General features: G+C 38.0%; 1 protein-coding gene across 2 annotated transcripts in view; it reads left to right on the top strand.

Annotated features, from left to right (window-relative positions):
* The window catches only part of LOC126248525 (uncharacterized), a 169,836-nt gene that overhangs the window by 57,519 nt on the left and 97,667 nt on the right, over positions 1 to 14,650 (top strand). For both annotated transcript variants that reach the window (XM_049949577.1, XM_049949578.1), the window contains exon 3: positions 4,954 to 9,972. In XM_049949577.1, coding sequence (XP_049805534.1) covers positions 4,954 to 9,972 — 5,019 coding nt within the window. The remainder of the gene's footprint in view (positions 1 to 4,953; positions 9,973 to 14,650) is intronic.

Here is a 14,650-nt window from a genome sequence, read left to right as displayed (position 1 = left end):
TAATTTCTTGAGATACTATCACATTTCAATGGATTGTAACCTATTTTGATTTGTATCAATTACAGCACCATCATCATGCAACAGTAAAATTGTTCCATACAAAAGTTACACATTTTTTCCTGGAGAATCCAAATCAGCAATAAAAATTGGGGGTTCCTATTGAAGATTTCAGAGTTGACTCCCCTACCAGCTGCTAGGGGTGGAGTAGGATGGTAGAGTGTAGCATCATTGTATATCCCCCTTTGAGACAAGAAACTGTTATTAAAACCCTTTTTGTAATCTGATGTGTACTTTCACTCATATTTCCCCAAACAGTTTTAACCACCCCACGCTGTATAGTACACCCAGAAGATTGTCACCAGGAGAGAAAGAAATTGTTGACAACCAAGTCCAGGAATAATAGAACCCAGTTCATCTGGATATGCTAGCCAGGCTGAAGTTGTAAAAAAGAAAAATGGATATTATTGGGTCTGTAAAGACTACAGAAAATTAAACAAGATCACAGTGAAAGATCTTTATCCACTGCCCATTATAATAAATCTTTTAGATAAACTATAAGAGGCTTGTGTGTTTTCCACACTAGACCTCAAGAAAGGTTGTTTTTTTTTTTATGTTGAAGAAGAAAGACGAAAACAGACCTAGTTTGTGAGACACTCAGGGCAGTTTCAGTTCAAAAGGGTACCTCAAAAGGAAAAATAAGTACACTAGACTCTCTCGCTAATCCGGCCATCCCTTGTACATATGGGTGCCGGATTGTTGAGAGTGTCTTAAATTTAGTGCAAAATAGGCGTAATACTTTATTAAATCCAAAGAGGCGTTCATTCTCATAGAAAACTATATTCTTGAGCGTATACTTATACAGTAGTATCCTTCACTATCGAACATGCCCCAGATTTTTAGTTGTCACAATGATGATACGTGATGGCAGTATACTTTATCACACAACGACTTTACAAGCATTAAATCGGTACTGTATGTTGCATAATGCACTCCACCTAGATGTCTGCAGTTTCAGCACCATCAGTCCAAAACATGAAACTGAACTACACATGGACACAAGAAAAGAAGGTTTTGCAGCTGCGTTGTTACAGAAATCTCCTGGTGATGACATGTTCCATCCAGCCTCGTATGTTAGTCAAAAGGGCACCTCAAGAGGAAGAATAAGTAGTCATGAACTTGAAGTCTTAGCGATTGTTAAAGCCTTAAGGATATTCCGGGCGAATTTGCTTGGAATACATTTTAAAATTGTAATGGACTGCACTGTATTCTAAAGAAGGACTCGTCACCAAGAATATCAAGATGGGCTGTAGTCTTGGAAGAGTATTCCTACACTAGTGAACACCAGTCTGCTTCTAGAGTGAAAAATGTAGATGCCTTAAGTCATTGTGTGAATTTACTGTTTGGTTTCACAGATAGTTTAATAGGTAGGATCAGGAATGCCCAAGAGAATGATGATGATTTAGCAGCAGTCAAGAGCATTCTCAAAGAATGGCCTTATGAAAACTTTTTAATGAGAGATGGAATTCTTTCCAAGTTCTATGACAGAAGAGATACTTTGGTGGTTCCACACACTATGCACCGTGAAATCATCAAGCTTGTGTATGAGAGAGGTCATTATGCAGTTAACTCAACTGAGGAGGAAGTAAAACAATATGATTGTATACCAAATTTGACTGGCAAGGTGAAAAGAGTGATCCCAAATTGTTTAAAAAGTTTAATTGTGAATAAGAAATCAGGAAAGAAGAAAGGATTCATTCATCCTTTACTAAGATAAAGTGACCCATTATATACTTATCACATGTATCATATTGGATCTCTTCAATCAACACACAAAGGATATAACCACATTCTAAGTGTTATTGACACATTTACCAAGTTTACCTGGCTGTATCCTACCGAGACTGCAAAATCAACAGAAGCAATTAGTATAGAAAACTAATTTTGGAAATCCAACCCAAGTAAATTACTGATAGAGGGACTTGCTTGACTTCTCAAGAATCCAAGGAGTACTGCATTACTGAAAGAATTGAACATATTTTAATAGCAACAGGGCTCTCTAGAGCCAGTGGAAGATTGAAAGGATCAATTCTACTTTGGCTAAAATGATTAGTATGTTTAATATTGATAGTGCTAATGAATGGTACAAGGTGATACCATCAGTTCAATGTGCTATGAATTCAGCATACAACAGAAGTATTGGGAAAACACTATCTAGACTTTTATCAGTTAAGATGCACACACAGATTGATCTTCATGTCGCAAAATTATTATTAGAAGACAGTATTAATTCATTTGAAGAGAGACAAAGTAAACTGAAAATAGAAGCTAAGGTACAGATCAGCAAGGTGCAAGAAGAAAGTTGACATCAGAAGAAGGCTTCAAAGAACAAAGTTGGTAACCTGGTTGGAATAAGTTAAACATGAATTGGACCAACACTAAAGCTAAAGGCCAAGAATTTAGGTCCCTATTGAGTTACAAAAGTTAAAACTAATTATACCTTTGATGCATGCCGAGTAGTTGATAACCTTGAGGGTCCCAGGACTAAATCATCATTTGCTGTATTCATGCAACTGTGGTCAAGTGACTACTCATCATGAGGTGGACGATTGGCAGGATGATCAAATGTGGGATTGAGATAGGAGATTTAAGGGTTTCCCTGCTGACAAGACTGGTGACACACCAGGGAAGCTGATGTTGGGCAGTAGTTTTGTATGTTTATGAAGCAACAATATTCACAGAAAAAAAACCGAGTTTGTTGATTGAATTTTTTTTGTTTCTTTTGACAGTTCAATACAAACATTTGTAACTAGAAATTCTTCATGAAAATTGAGAAAATTTTTTTCTACAGTAATGTTAGTGTAATCACCCTGAAATCTGAATCTGCCAAGTTGCTCCTCACATTTGATGTATTATGTTTTCCAGGTGCTGCAATTCTTATAAACATTAGTATATTTTGTGCACTGAACGATTTTAAATATCTGTAGAGTTGTGCTTGTTTAGCTGTGTTAAATAATAATTTTACTTTGTTACAATTAAGTAATAATTACCTGTTTCACTATTTAAATTCTCACAGCATCATAGTTAAAACGTCAGTCGTCACTGTTGGTGGTGGAACTCGTCTATGTCTTCAAATACTAGGTCAGATTAGCTGTAATTAAATTTTGCCTGTCAAAAACATCTGATGTAATGTTTACATTTCATAGCATTGACAATAATACAAATATATGTTATGCCAAAGGGGTCAGGGATTTTCTCTGCCTCGTGATGACTGGGTGTTGTGTGATGTCCTTAGGTTAGTTAGGTTTAAGTAGTTCTAAGTTCTAGGGGACTGATGACCATAGATGTTAAGTCCCATAGTGCTCAGAGCCATTTGAACCATTTGATTTGTTATGCCAAATTGTACACTGATGATACACTGCCTTTCTAAGCAAGGCCAGCTGAGATTTCTCAAATAGGCCCAACCACAGAATTATGGACATTTTGTAATGGCCATCAGACATGCCATTGAATCTGTAATTTATGTTGGTAAAAGTATAGCAGTCTTGACATTTTACTTCACTCATTGCTTTCAGACAGTGAAAACAAGCACAGTAGTATGATTACAGCCCTTAATTAAGTTTAGATTTTACTTTAGCATTAGTTAAAAACTTTTATGAATCACTATGTTTTCAATCCATTGTAGTCCTGAAAAGACACACAATAGCTGCGCAGGATCTAATATATTGTAACAAGTTTTTGTGATGTGCAACTGTTGTAAGGGAATTCAGTTGCTATCAGCCATAGAGATGAAACAGGAGCATTTCTAAAAAATCAATTGTCATCTTTTTCAATAAGGATTTTGTGTAAACTTCAGCATGCTCTTTGAATTGCATTGGTGGCAGTCTTTAAGATTTCTCATGAGAGCCTCTGTTGGAAAGATTTGCAGTTGGACTGCGCAACTGAGGAAAAGGGGGCATAATATTTGAGTCATACGTAGATACAGTACTTCGAGAGCATACAAAGGCAAGTTGTAGCAAAAGCAGAAAAATGTGTTTCCTCCCCCTAAATTTTGAGTGTCATCTGAGGCAACTATTCATTTGTTAAGAAGGGCTTTAATATACACTAACTCTTGCTTGTTGTATTTGTGGAATATGCATGTGATATTCTATTTAATAGCAGATTCTGGCCATTTAATTCTTCATTAAAATCAGATGCTTGAAAATGTATAAGGAAAGTGGTTGTAGTGCACCTGTGGCAAAGAAGTATGAGTGTGAATCAAAAGTAAGTTTCCTCAACTTCTCCAGCGATGCTGCTATAGATTAGTCAACATAAAGAACACTATTTTATTGTGGCTTCACTTCTTTGCTTTACAAGTACTTACAATAGCAAGAAGAACTATTCTCATTCATTTATTGTAAAGAGTAGCAATCCCAGTAAAAAATTTGCTAGTTTTTGTACACCTGCTTTGAGGTCTCAGAGATTGTTATGCTAGAATGCTGATACTTGAAAATACTTACTTCTTGTGGAAGACTTTTCGAGCCAATATAATTTTAATCATACATTAAGCACAAACTTTGAAGTTTTTGTAGTGTATGGGAAAGTAAGAAACAGACAAGATTATCGTTTAAGGGCCATGAAAACATATATCTCTGCCAAGAATTCAAACATGCACAACTTAGGAACAGACTACACAACATGCCACAGAAATAAGCGAGATTAGTGATGAGATATGTGGTGCATATGCCATTTGATGGTAAGTATCCATGGATTTGTGTGCTATATTTTGGAAAGCTGGTCTGAAGATGCATGTTGAGTGATGTTGAATCATCTAAATTGATATCAGTTATTTGGAAGAGAATACTCTGTATTTATGGTCTGCACATAATATTTAGTAGCATCTGTGGTGTAATACAATTGTAAACATTTGTTTAATTGCATGAATTCTGTACTAATGGCACTTTTTTTCCGCTTTAGAATGGAGATCAACTAAAGCGCTGAAAATGTTGGCTGGGAATCAGTCAGAAGGAGTGGAATTGGGAATGGATCCTTTACTACACAACAAAAGTGAGTCACCAGTATCCAGCAGCCACGATGAAGAAATAAAGCCCAGCAGTAAAAATGGATTTGCAAGTAATGAAAACACACAGGAGGCCCAGCAGCATACTCCTGGAGAAACAAGTCCAAGAACTGCCACAGAAACAAACATACAAACAGAGGAATTTGTCTCTCCTGAAATGAAAACTGATAACGGGGATAAATCTGCAGTTAAAGGATTTACTTGTGCAAGTATAGATGTGGAAATGGCAACAAGAGCATATTCTACAGTAAGCATGAAAACAAATTCACCAGACAGCACTGATACTTATTCTCAAATAAGGATTGAAACAGAAGCATGTGGAAGTGTAGGCAATGAAATTAAATCAGGAACAGATCCTAAAATAAACATGAAACATGAAAAACCATACTTCATGAATTGTTCTCCTCAGATAATGGTGGGATGTGAACATACACCTAAAGATGAACAAGGGAAGTGTGCATTTTGTAAGTTTGAACAGTTGCTCCCAGGAGAAGAAAGTAACAACAGCGATCTAGATAATTATGTGATGTGTGAGCTTGAGGCTGACGTCCAAAACAGGAATTTATCGACTTCATCCTGCCTCTCTGAGGAAAGTCTACAAAAGGAAAACTGCTCTTCCAAAAATGTTTGTCAGGTTGAATGTGGTAATGGTGACTGTGGGTACCAGGCAGCAAATTGTGCAGAATATTTTAGAGAGGGAGAGACACCATTAAATAAAAGTACTGAAAGTGAGAATTCAGTAAACAACTGCAGACAGCTTGAGGTTACTGATGTGTTTAAAAACCGGGAAGATTCTTACTGTGTCTCCAACATTGGTGAAATGTCTTCAGTTAGTGGAGGAGAAGTGCATACAAATGCCAAACAGGTCACCAGTGCACCATTTGAAGTTAGTGTATTGAACAAGGGTGACTATAATGACCAGGCATCATGTTCTACCAGGATTTCTTCAAGCCCACTGTCAGGCTCTGTACTGCTGTCCAGTGGTTATGTTGATGGAATTGCTGTTGCTGTTCCACCAGTAACTGTAGCGTGTGACACCAGAATTACTTGTGGACAGGACAGTATACATAATGACAATAAGGTTGTTAATCAGGATGGTTTATTAGGTGAATTTGTGACTTTACCTTTCACACAAAAAAATACACACAGTAAGCATACATTTGACCTGGAAAATATTGATATCATTCAAGGAAAGACCTCAGATCATGTTTGGTCACCATTGTTAGCTGCTGAAACAAGTGATGTTAGCATTGAAGACAAGGATGCTGAAGATAAGGTGTCTGGTTGGCTCCGGGGCACAGAACAAAGTTATTCTGCAGACACTGCAGCAGTATGTCACACCGTACCAGTAGACGAAGATCATGGTGAAGCACTGTGTTCCAGAAAAGTGATGGATCGTGTGACTGACCAGAGTTCCAGTGATGTGACAGAATCTTCTATTGCATCATTAAGCAGTAGCAACTCCTCTAAAGACGTGCGAGAACATAATGGTATTAGGAAACACACTCGATGTAGTAAAGTGGACAGACTGGCGAACATCATCATTGATGGCAAGAAAATTATGATATTAATGCGTGGTCTCCCAGGTAGTGGTAAATCAACTCTAGCTAGGCATCTAGTACGCTCCACAATGGGAGAGGAACCTCATAGGTTCATCCATTCTACTGATAATTTTTTTACAGTGTGTGGTAAAGGTCGATACAAATTTAATTCCAAATTTTTGCATGAGGCACACACGTGGAATGTAAAGAGAGTTTTGGCAGATGCTGTGAAAGGCATCACTCCTATTATTGTGGATAATACCAACCTGGAGGCATCCGAAATGCGACCCTATGCGACCATTGCCGTTCGTCATGGGTACCGCATCGAATTTCTTGAGCCTAATACATACTGGCGCTACTTTGTTGCAGAATGTGCAAGGAGAAATACACACGGTGTCCCTATCCAGCGAGTGGCAGATATGATGCATCGCTTTGACAGATCTATTACTGTAGCCGGTCTTCTTGGTATGTACCATCTGCAGCTGGATGCCTCTGAACTAATTCAGCCTCATGTTGTCACTACAAGAATGCCAAAGCACAGACGTAAAAAACGTAAAAGGAATAGGTTGAAACGCAAAATTCGAAAATCACTTTCAGAAGAAAAACTGATGATGGATGGTGATAACATTCTAAATCTGTCAAAAATCTCAGATATCGTATCATGTGGTACATCATATGATTCTAACTGTACAATATTTTCCAATGTTGTTGGTGATAAAACAAATGTATTTTCAAAGGCTGTAGGGGAAACTGAAAGCAGCCTATTGCAAAAGGGTGAATCCATTGTACATGAAAATAATCAAGACTCAGCTTCACCTGGAACATATACAGTAGATGGACTTAGGTCTTTGAAACCTGTAGTTGCTCATTTGGAAGGCACTGAGGAGAATGTGGATAATCAACAAGTAGAAAGAGCAGCTGCAGTGACTGAAGACTTGAGTAACCCTGGCTTAGACACAAGAAAAGTTGTTGATGATCTTTTAAATGAAGAAATCGGACGAGAATGTAGTGCCTCACCAGATGAATATGTACTTGTGAAGGACAGCGAATTTATATTTCAAAAACCACACAATATTCATAAATGGCTGTTGGAACGACCACCCAGGGTAGGGAATGAAAAAAATTGTACTGTCAGTAACACACTTTCCAGTCATGTAAATGAAGAGAATACTGACAATGAATCATCAAAAAATCTGGAGAATGATAACATTCAACTTAATTTTAATTTTGATAGACAAGTTAACAGACTAATGGAAGCCATGGATCATGAGGAAACTGCAGAGCTGCAAAGTTTGGATGGTAGAAACTGTGTAAAAACTGAATTTGAAAAAACTGAACGTGTTATTGGAGATGACTGTAAAAGGTCTTCAGTAGATACTACATTTCCTGCCCATCAGAGTTCTGATACAAGTAACGAATTTGTGGTTACAGAAAAGTCTAAACGAAACTTCTCTGAAAGTGTGAGCAGACTAGAAATTGATGATAAGAATGAGGACTCAGCTAAGAAATCAAGTAATGGTAACTACAAAATATGGAAGCGTGGAGAAAAATTGGCAAGTGCTGTTCAGCACAGTGAGCCCACTGCAGTAAATGATCAAACAACAGCAAATGCTGAGAATAACTATGTATTGTGGGATTTAGAACATGGGAATGTTTGGGGTGGTGAGGACCCGAAACCAAGTGTCAACGTACGCATCGAGGAAGACCTCTGTCTTCCGAAACCACCTCGTATTAGTCGTAAGAAACTACCTGTGAAAGATTTTCTTAAGGAAAGTCTACATAACTTGTCACAAAATGCTACACGTCCAGTACAAGAACTAGATCAGTGGGACACTGTAGAAGATCCCTTATCTTCATGGGAAAATAGGAAGAAAAACAACAATATGTCCACAGATGTAAGGAGGAGAGAGGATCATTCAAATGTGTCCTCAAAAGATTCGCAAGGAAAATTTGTACCTCAACCACAGAGGTCTTTAGGATGCTTTTCTCGGTCACGCAAATCTGCTTCCAGTATATCTCAGAGGCAGTCACCGTCTGAAATTTCAGATACTGCACATAAAATACGAGATATGCGACCTCCGAGATCATTATCTGCTGCAGGTAATTATGCTGTAAATGACAGGTCTAACTGGTCTAAATATTGTTCTTCTATAGAACCCACAGCTTGGAAATCAGAGCAGAATTTAACACCTGAAACATTATTGCATCAGTGTAAAGTTTTTCCAGGTACTTTTGAAGTAACAGATGGAAAGAAATTGGTCAAAGATTCAATATATACAGATTGTGTAACAAATACACATTACTCTGATTTTTTACTGTTGCAGCAAGTTAACAGCAGTAAAGAGATTCCCAGTGATGTCAAAATAATTGTTGGAAGTTGTTATGCACCCATCACAGACAAAGGCAGTGCTGTAGTGCAGCCTGCAATGTCTCCCCATCTGCGCCAAAGTGGGAAGTCAGTATTTGACAAAAGTTCCATGACAGAACATGAAGAAAATTTTACAAAGTTCTCTGAAACTGAATTTAAAGAACTACTTAGAGCTTTTCCTGCCGTCCCCATACCTCACTTACAAGAGATATTTCAGAAATGCAATAGGGATATAAACTGGACTGTTGATGTGCTATTGGAGCTAGATTATAAGGGAGTAGAAGAGTCCCCTGGGATAGAGATGGCTTTGGAGCCATGTACTCTTAAGATTTCAGATAAATCTGAAAACGACCTTCAAATTGGTGTTTCACCATCAGTGGTGACAGAAAAAACTGATCAACAGTCTTCATACTCAAATATAAGGCACACATCTGAAGAATGTTGTCAGCCATCTGAATTAAAAAGTTGGCAGTATGAAAAAGAAACTGATAAGACAAATGCTACACCGACACAGCTCTCTCCCAGCAGAACCATTCGAAAAGATAAAAATATTTCACCCACAGCAAAAGAGCTGAAAGAGCATATTGAACAAAATATAGTGCTAAATAAGAACTGCTATTCAGAACACACACTGAGAATTAGGAAAATGAGGCACGGGGAATTATTAGACATGGGTGAGGTAACTACTAGTTCGAATAAAAACAATGACACCATCTTGCAGATTGAGGATTGTGATGAGGTCTCAGCTTCTCATGGAGTAATTGGATCCTCAGCCAAACAGAATATTCTGGAACAGACTGCTTCAGGTGCCATGTTATACCCAGAGAATGCTGTTACTGATGCTATTGTTGAGCATAATAATCAGAATAGTGACATTTCTTCTACAAACGGTGATGAGGCAACAGGAATTTCTGACCGTGAAGCTTTTGTGGACATAAAACTTGGGGAAGAATTTGTGTCACAACTTCATGAGCTATTTGGGAAGTCATCTTATACAACAGTATGTGGTAAGTGACATTAATATACATTAATTTTGTTCATTTGTAGAATTTATGTCATTAAAATTTTGTGCATGTTGATCTTTTAAAGTATGTAGTGAGGTGTTAGGCTGTTGATATAGGAGAAGAATGTTAGTTGCAGGTGAAAGTTTTAAGTCACTGTATGAAATATTTGAACTTTACTATTCACAAATCTGGGAGATCAGTTTAAGTCCACACCTGGTACAGTAAAACTGCTCAAAATGGAAGTACATGGGACTGAAACAATTTTCTGAATTGGACAAGTTTCCAGATTACACAAAACACATTAGGCTACATGAAATTTGGCAGGTATCATGAAGTATAAATTTGTAATTGTGCACATATTTATGTACCTTCACTCCTGCACAGTAGATATTCATTTACTGTATATTGTACAACGGAACACCAGACTTTACAGAAATAAATAAATAATGCTGCATTTCTGCATTGTTTCTCTAACAGTAAATTTGTTTATTGTTGTATGTACATGCATATTATTCTCGCATTTATTTGCCTTACATTTCATTTTTTGCCACTTTTCCCCTGTTCAAAAACGTTTATTCTATGCATTTTTTTTGCACTATACAATGGTTCCAACAGCTTGGGACAATTTGAGTGTGCTGCAAATTGCATAACATAGTTTCTGAATGCAATAGCATCATCAGGCATGTTAATTATTCTAGGAACGTAATTTTGCTCCCCTTCTTCTTCCTTTGTTTCTTCTTGATCGTCTTCTGTGTTGCGGATTTCTATTAAAATGTGTTGCTGAAGTAAAAGTAGAGTGAGTTGACAGGGAGTCATTACTTCGAATGTAGTCATCTGCGCTACATGGAATGTTTCGCATTTTAATTAATTTGCTATTAGGTTGTACAGTATTGTCCTCTATTTTGTTGCTACTCTTTCCTGCATGTTCTTAACTTCCCCACACACTTCATGTCACACGATGTGGTGAATAGTTATATAAAACTTTCAAGCCATCATGTAGAAGTCAAATTCCTTATTTCCAAGCTCTTCAGTGACTTTCGGAACCTGTCTCTGTAACATGAGTCCAGACAAAGGTAAGTTTTTTTGACTCACGACTTACGAACCATTCCCACACTATCTCGTTAATTTCTTCATTTCCCGTCTTCTTCCCTTTCATTTGCCCATCCTCTTTCATCCATCTTATCCCTGTTTCTTAAGGTATCATAAATTTGTGTTTTACCCCATTTCAAACGCAAGAGTTTCTTTCTCACACGGCATGACTACCTTAATCTTTTCGTTAAATGTTACAGACACATACTTTTTGTTTGACGTCATGTTACCGGCCTCACTTAATGTTCTGCTAGTGAACTGAAATTGACAAAAGATAATGCACACAGTGCATTTATTTGAATGCTCGGCCTTCCTGGGTAAAACCATTGTTTCACCAAACAACACCCACCTCTTTCACTGCTCATATTGCAGCAGAGTGTTTGTAAGTGCACAACAATGTTCCAGTGCGCTCCAGCGTGCATCAGTAATAATGGAAAATGAGAAAAGCTGGCAAACAACACGCTTTGATGCCCACACCCATAACGCAGCCCTGCTCCAAAACTCTTTTTTTCTTGATTTTGCACTGCTCAACATCATTGTCATGGGTATTCAGTCTTTGTGTTAACACAGGGTGTATATGACCCGGGACAACCGGGAGATCTGGGAAAAACCTGGGAATTTTTTCAACCGGGAGAAAACTGGGAAAAACCCAGGAATTTTTTAGAATTCTGGGAATTTTTCATTGTTATAGTTTTCAGTTAAATTTTTATAATTTCAGATGGTAAGAACCGATACTCTAACAAAGGGTATTACTGTATCCCGTTACTACAGAATAATACTGCAGCAATAAAACATGAACGAGAGAAACTACGAAAATAAAACTTCAGTTGCAAAGGAAATGCACCACATACAATAACAAAACACAGTGCTCATACAAGCGTCTGCCACCAGCAAAATGTGTCATAGACTTTAGGAAGACTATGCAATGCTTCATAACAACAAATTGCCTTCGATGAGTGTGACATCACAACTGTTTACATTAGATTTGTTTGAGCAGTTGCGAGAGGGCTCATGCACGTGCGCAGTTGAGTCGCGTGTGAGTAGTACCTTCACTCGCTTCTGGCTACTGAAGTGTGGCTGTTAGCTGTATAAGCAGTAGCAGCCAGATGTTGCCCATAAAAATTTTACTGACACACCCAAGCTATTCAGGCACGTGCACCAAGTCCAGATCTAGGGGCCTTGGTGGAGGGGCAAACCGGAATGTCTGCCCCGGGCAGCTATTTCAGTGGGGGGGAGGGCAAATTCATATTCTTGAGAGGGAAAAAACCTTGTTTCACAAAGCATCTAGCATCCAGCGCACGTTGGTCTATCGATTATTCATATGATTTTGAAGTGCATCACTGTTGATTTCTTAACATTTTTGAACATACTGCAAGCTGATTTCTGAATGAATCATAAGTTGATTTTTGAATACATGCATAGTGTATGTGATGTCTCTGCCAGAAGAATCTCGGTCGCATCTACAAATAAACTTTCCTGCAAACAAAAGGGGACGGGGCTATATGAGCTGAGTGGAATAAAGCCAAACAGGTGAGTGCCAATCACTGTTTGTTATGTGGTTGTGACGGCATTTGTGAATGATCAGCTTTTTTATAATTACTAGTGAAATTGATAGTTTCAGACTACCAGAGGATTGTTACACTTACTAGTGTAAAGTCCCCAGCTAGCAGCCGCTTAAGTTCAGTTATGGGAGTCGCGCAGAAAACGTGTTATATGGACACGTAATAGCACCTAACCAGAGAATAAACGCGGGATAACTAAACAGGTGATTGGGGCAGGGTTAGCGAAGCTAACCAGAGAATGAGTCTTAACACTGGCAGGAATAGTTACATTACAGAATTATTGATGACAAGATTGTTAGTTGCAATGAGGAAGGAGAAGAAACAGGAACATCACACAAATTATTTAAGAATATGATGATTCCAAATGTACACAAAAATTTTGTACTACTACTTTTCAATCTCATGCTTGAGAAACTGGAGCGTATGAATGAAATGTGAAACTATTTCCTAACATAAAGCTTTTTGCTATTAGTAGGTTTAATAGGCACGTGATATTAGTACTTCGTGAATTACATTGTGTCATGCTATAAAATGACCATTTGTGCCAAAAACAGTCTCGTTTATTTGGTGTGTGTTACAGCTGCTGCAAATTTGTAATTCTTTTTTTTTAAAAAAAAAAAGAGGGGCAGGCCAACTGGGAGCAGGAGAGGCACCACAGGACATTTTAATCCCCACTTTCATGAATATAGTTTGATGACATCCATTACAAAATATACAAGTTTTAATTCCACAGAGCGAAATACAGTGACATGTGATAGAAGAATGCTGTGTGAAGAGGCGTGGCACTGCATTTTGGCAGACTGTTCAGAAAGATGTGCTCTACAAAATGAACATTTTTTGAAAAGTCGATTTTTAAAATTTTTGGCATTCAATCTCAAACCCTTGGGGGGGGGGGGGGGGGGTTGGAAATATCGTAGATACAGGGCAGCTGTGCAGAGCAGTCTGTGTTGTAGTGGGGAGGTGGGTACTCTACTACAAGTGACCCGTGTTTATGTTTAGTGATTTTGCTGTTTCCTCTTCATTTACTGCTCTCACGTCAAATGAAAACAAAACGGATTTATGTGGCTGGCAGCTATCAAGTGAATTAAAATACCTTCACATAATTACAGAGGGTTAAAATGTTATTAGTTTCAGATCCTATTTTATTTCCACTTTTCTGACAGCCAAGCATGAATCGCATTGCAGAACAACGAAGTTATTTTTGTCGGTTTGCTAAAGAGATTTGGCTTTTATTAATCTTTTCCAATGAAGCAGTCAATTTATTTGAAACGAAGTGTTCAATTTCACGCTACTGGCTAGTTTCAACTGTTTGCTGCATTTCAAGTGTACGTTTTCATCTTCTAGCACGTATGGCATTATGCCATAATAAAGAACCAAACATGAGATAATATAGTACTGGTAGTCCAAGAAAACTTACACTGAAAAGCTTAATGTTAGGTCGAGGCCTACTTCATTGGGAATCTAGACATGCGAATGTGCACTATAAGCCGAATTATGCATTGTAATATGGTTCACAAAATTCTGATGCTCTTGGAGTATCCTCTGATGTCTTGTTTCTTTTATGACACAATGTGAGATCTTTAAATGTGTTACACGTATGAACATATGGGCTTCCTACGTCATCGTAGCTGCGCAAGAGCGGTGATGCCTGTTACCTGGTGCTCTCTGGCAAACTGATTTCTTAAATCACAGAGCGTTTGACTCTCATTTAAAAATCAACTCTTTGAGGACAAGCCATTTAGAAGAATTTCGAGCCCAGAAGATTACATTTGTGTTCACGTTACATGTGAAAGCTTAGCTTCTCTTGGAGCTTCTTAATCTGTAGGCATTGGAGAGCAGACATGGTATTTATGATGATAATCACTTGTACTCCCATCACTTATTATGAATACTTTTATTCTCACAGCATATACATAATGTGTGTAGCATAGAGTGCGTACTACAGAGAATTGGTCTGGTAAAGATGCAGTTGTTAGCGCTGTGGTAGGGTAGCAATATTATTGCGGGGTGAGCCAGTGGTTATACACCTC

The sequence above is a fragment of the Schistocerca nitens genome, chromosome 3 (genome assembly GCF_023898315.1).
Source record: "Schistocerca nitens isolate TAMUIC-IGC-003100 chromosome 3, iqSchNite1.1, whole genome shotgun sequence".
NCBI classification, from domain to species: domain Eukaryota; kingdom Metazoa; phylum Arthropoda; class Insecta; order Orthoptera; family Acrididae; genus Schistocerca; species Schistocerca nitens.
This window is presented reverse-complemented; position numbering and strand designations above follow the sequence as displayed.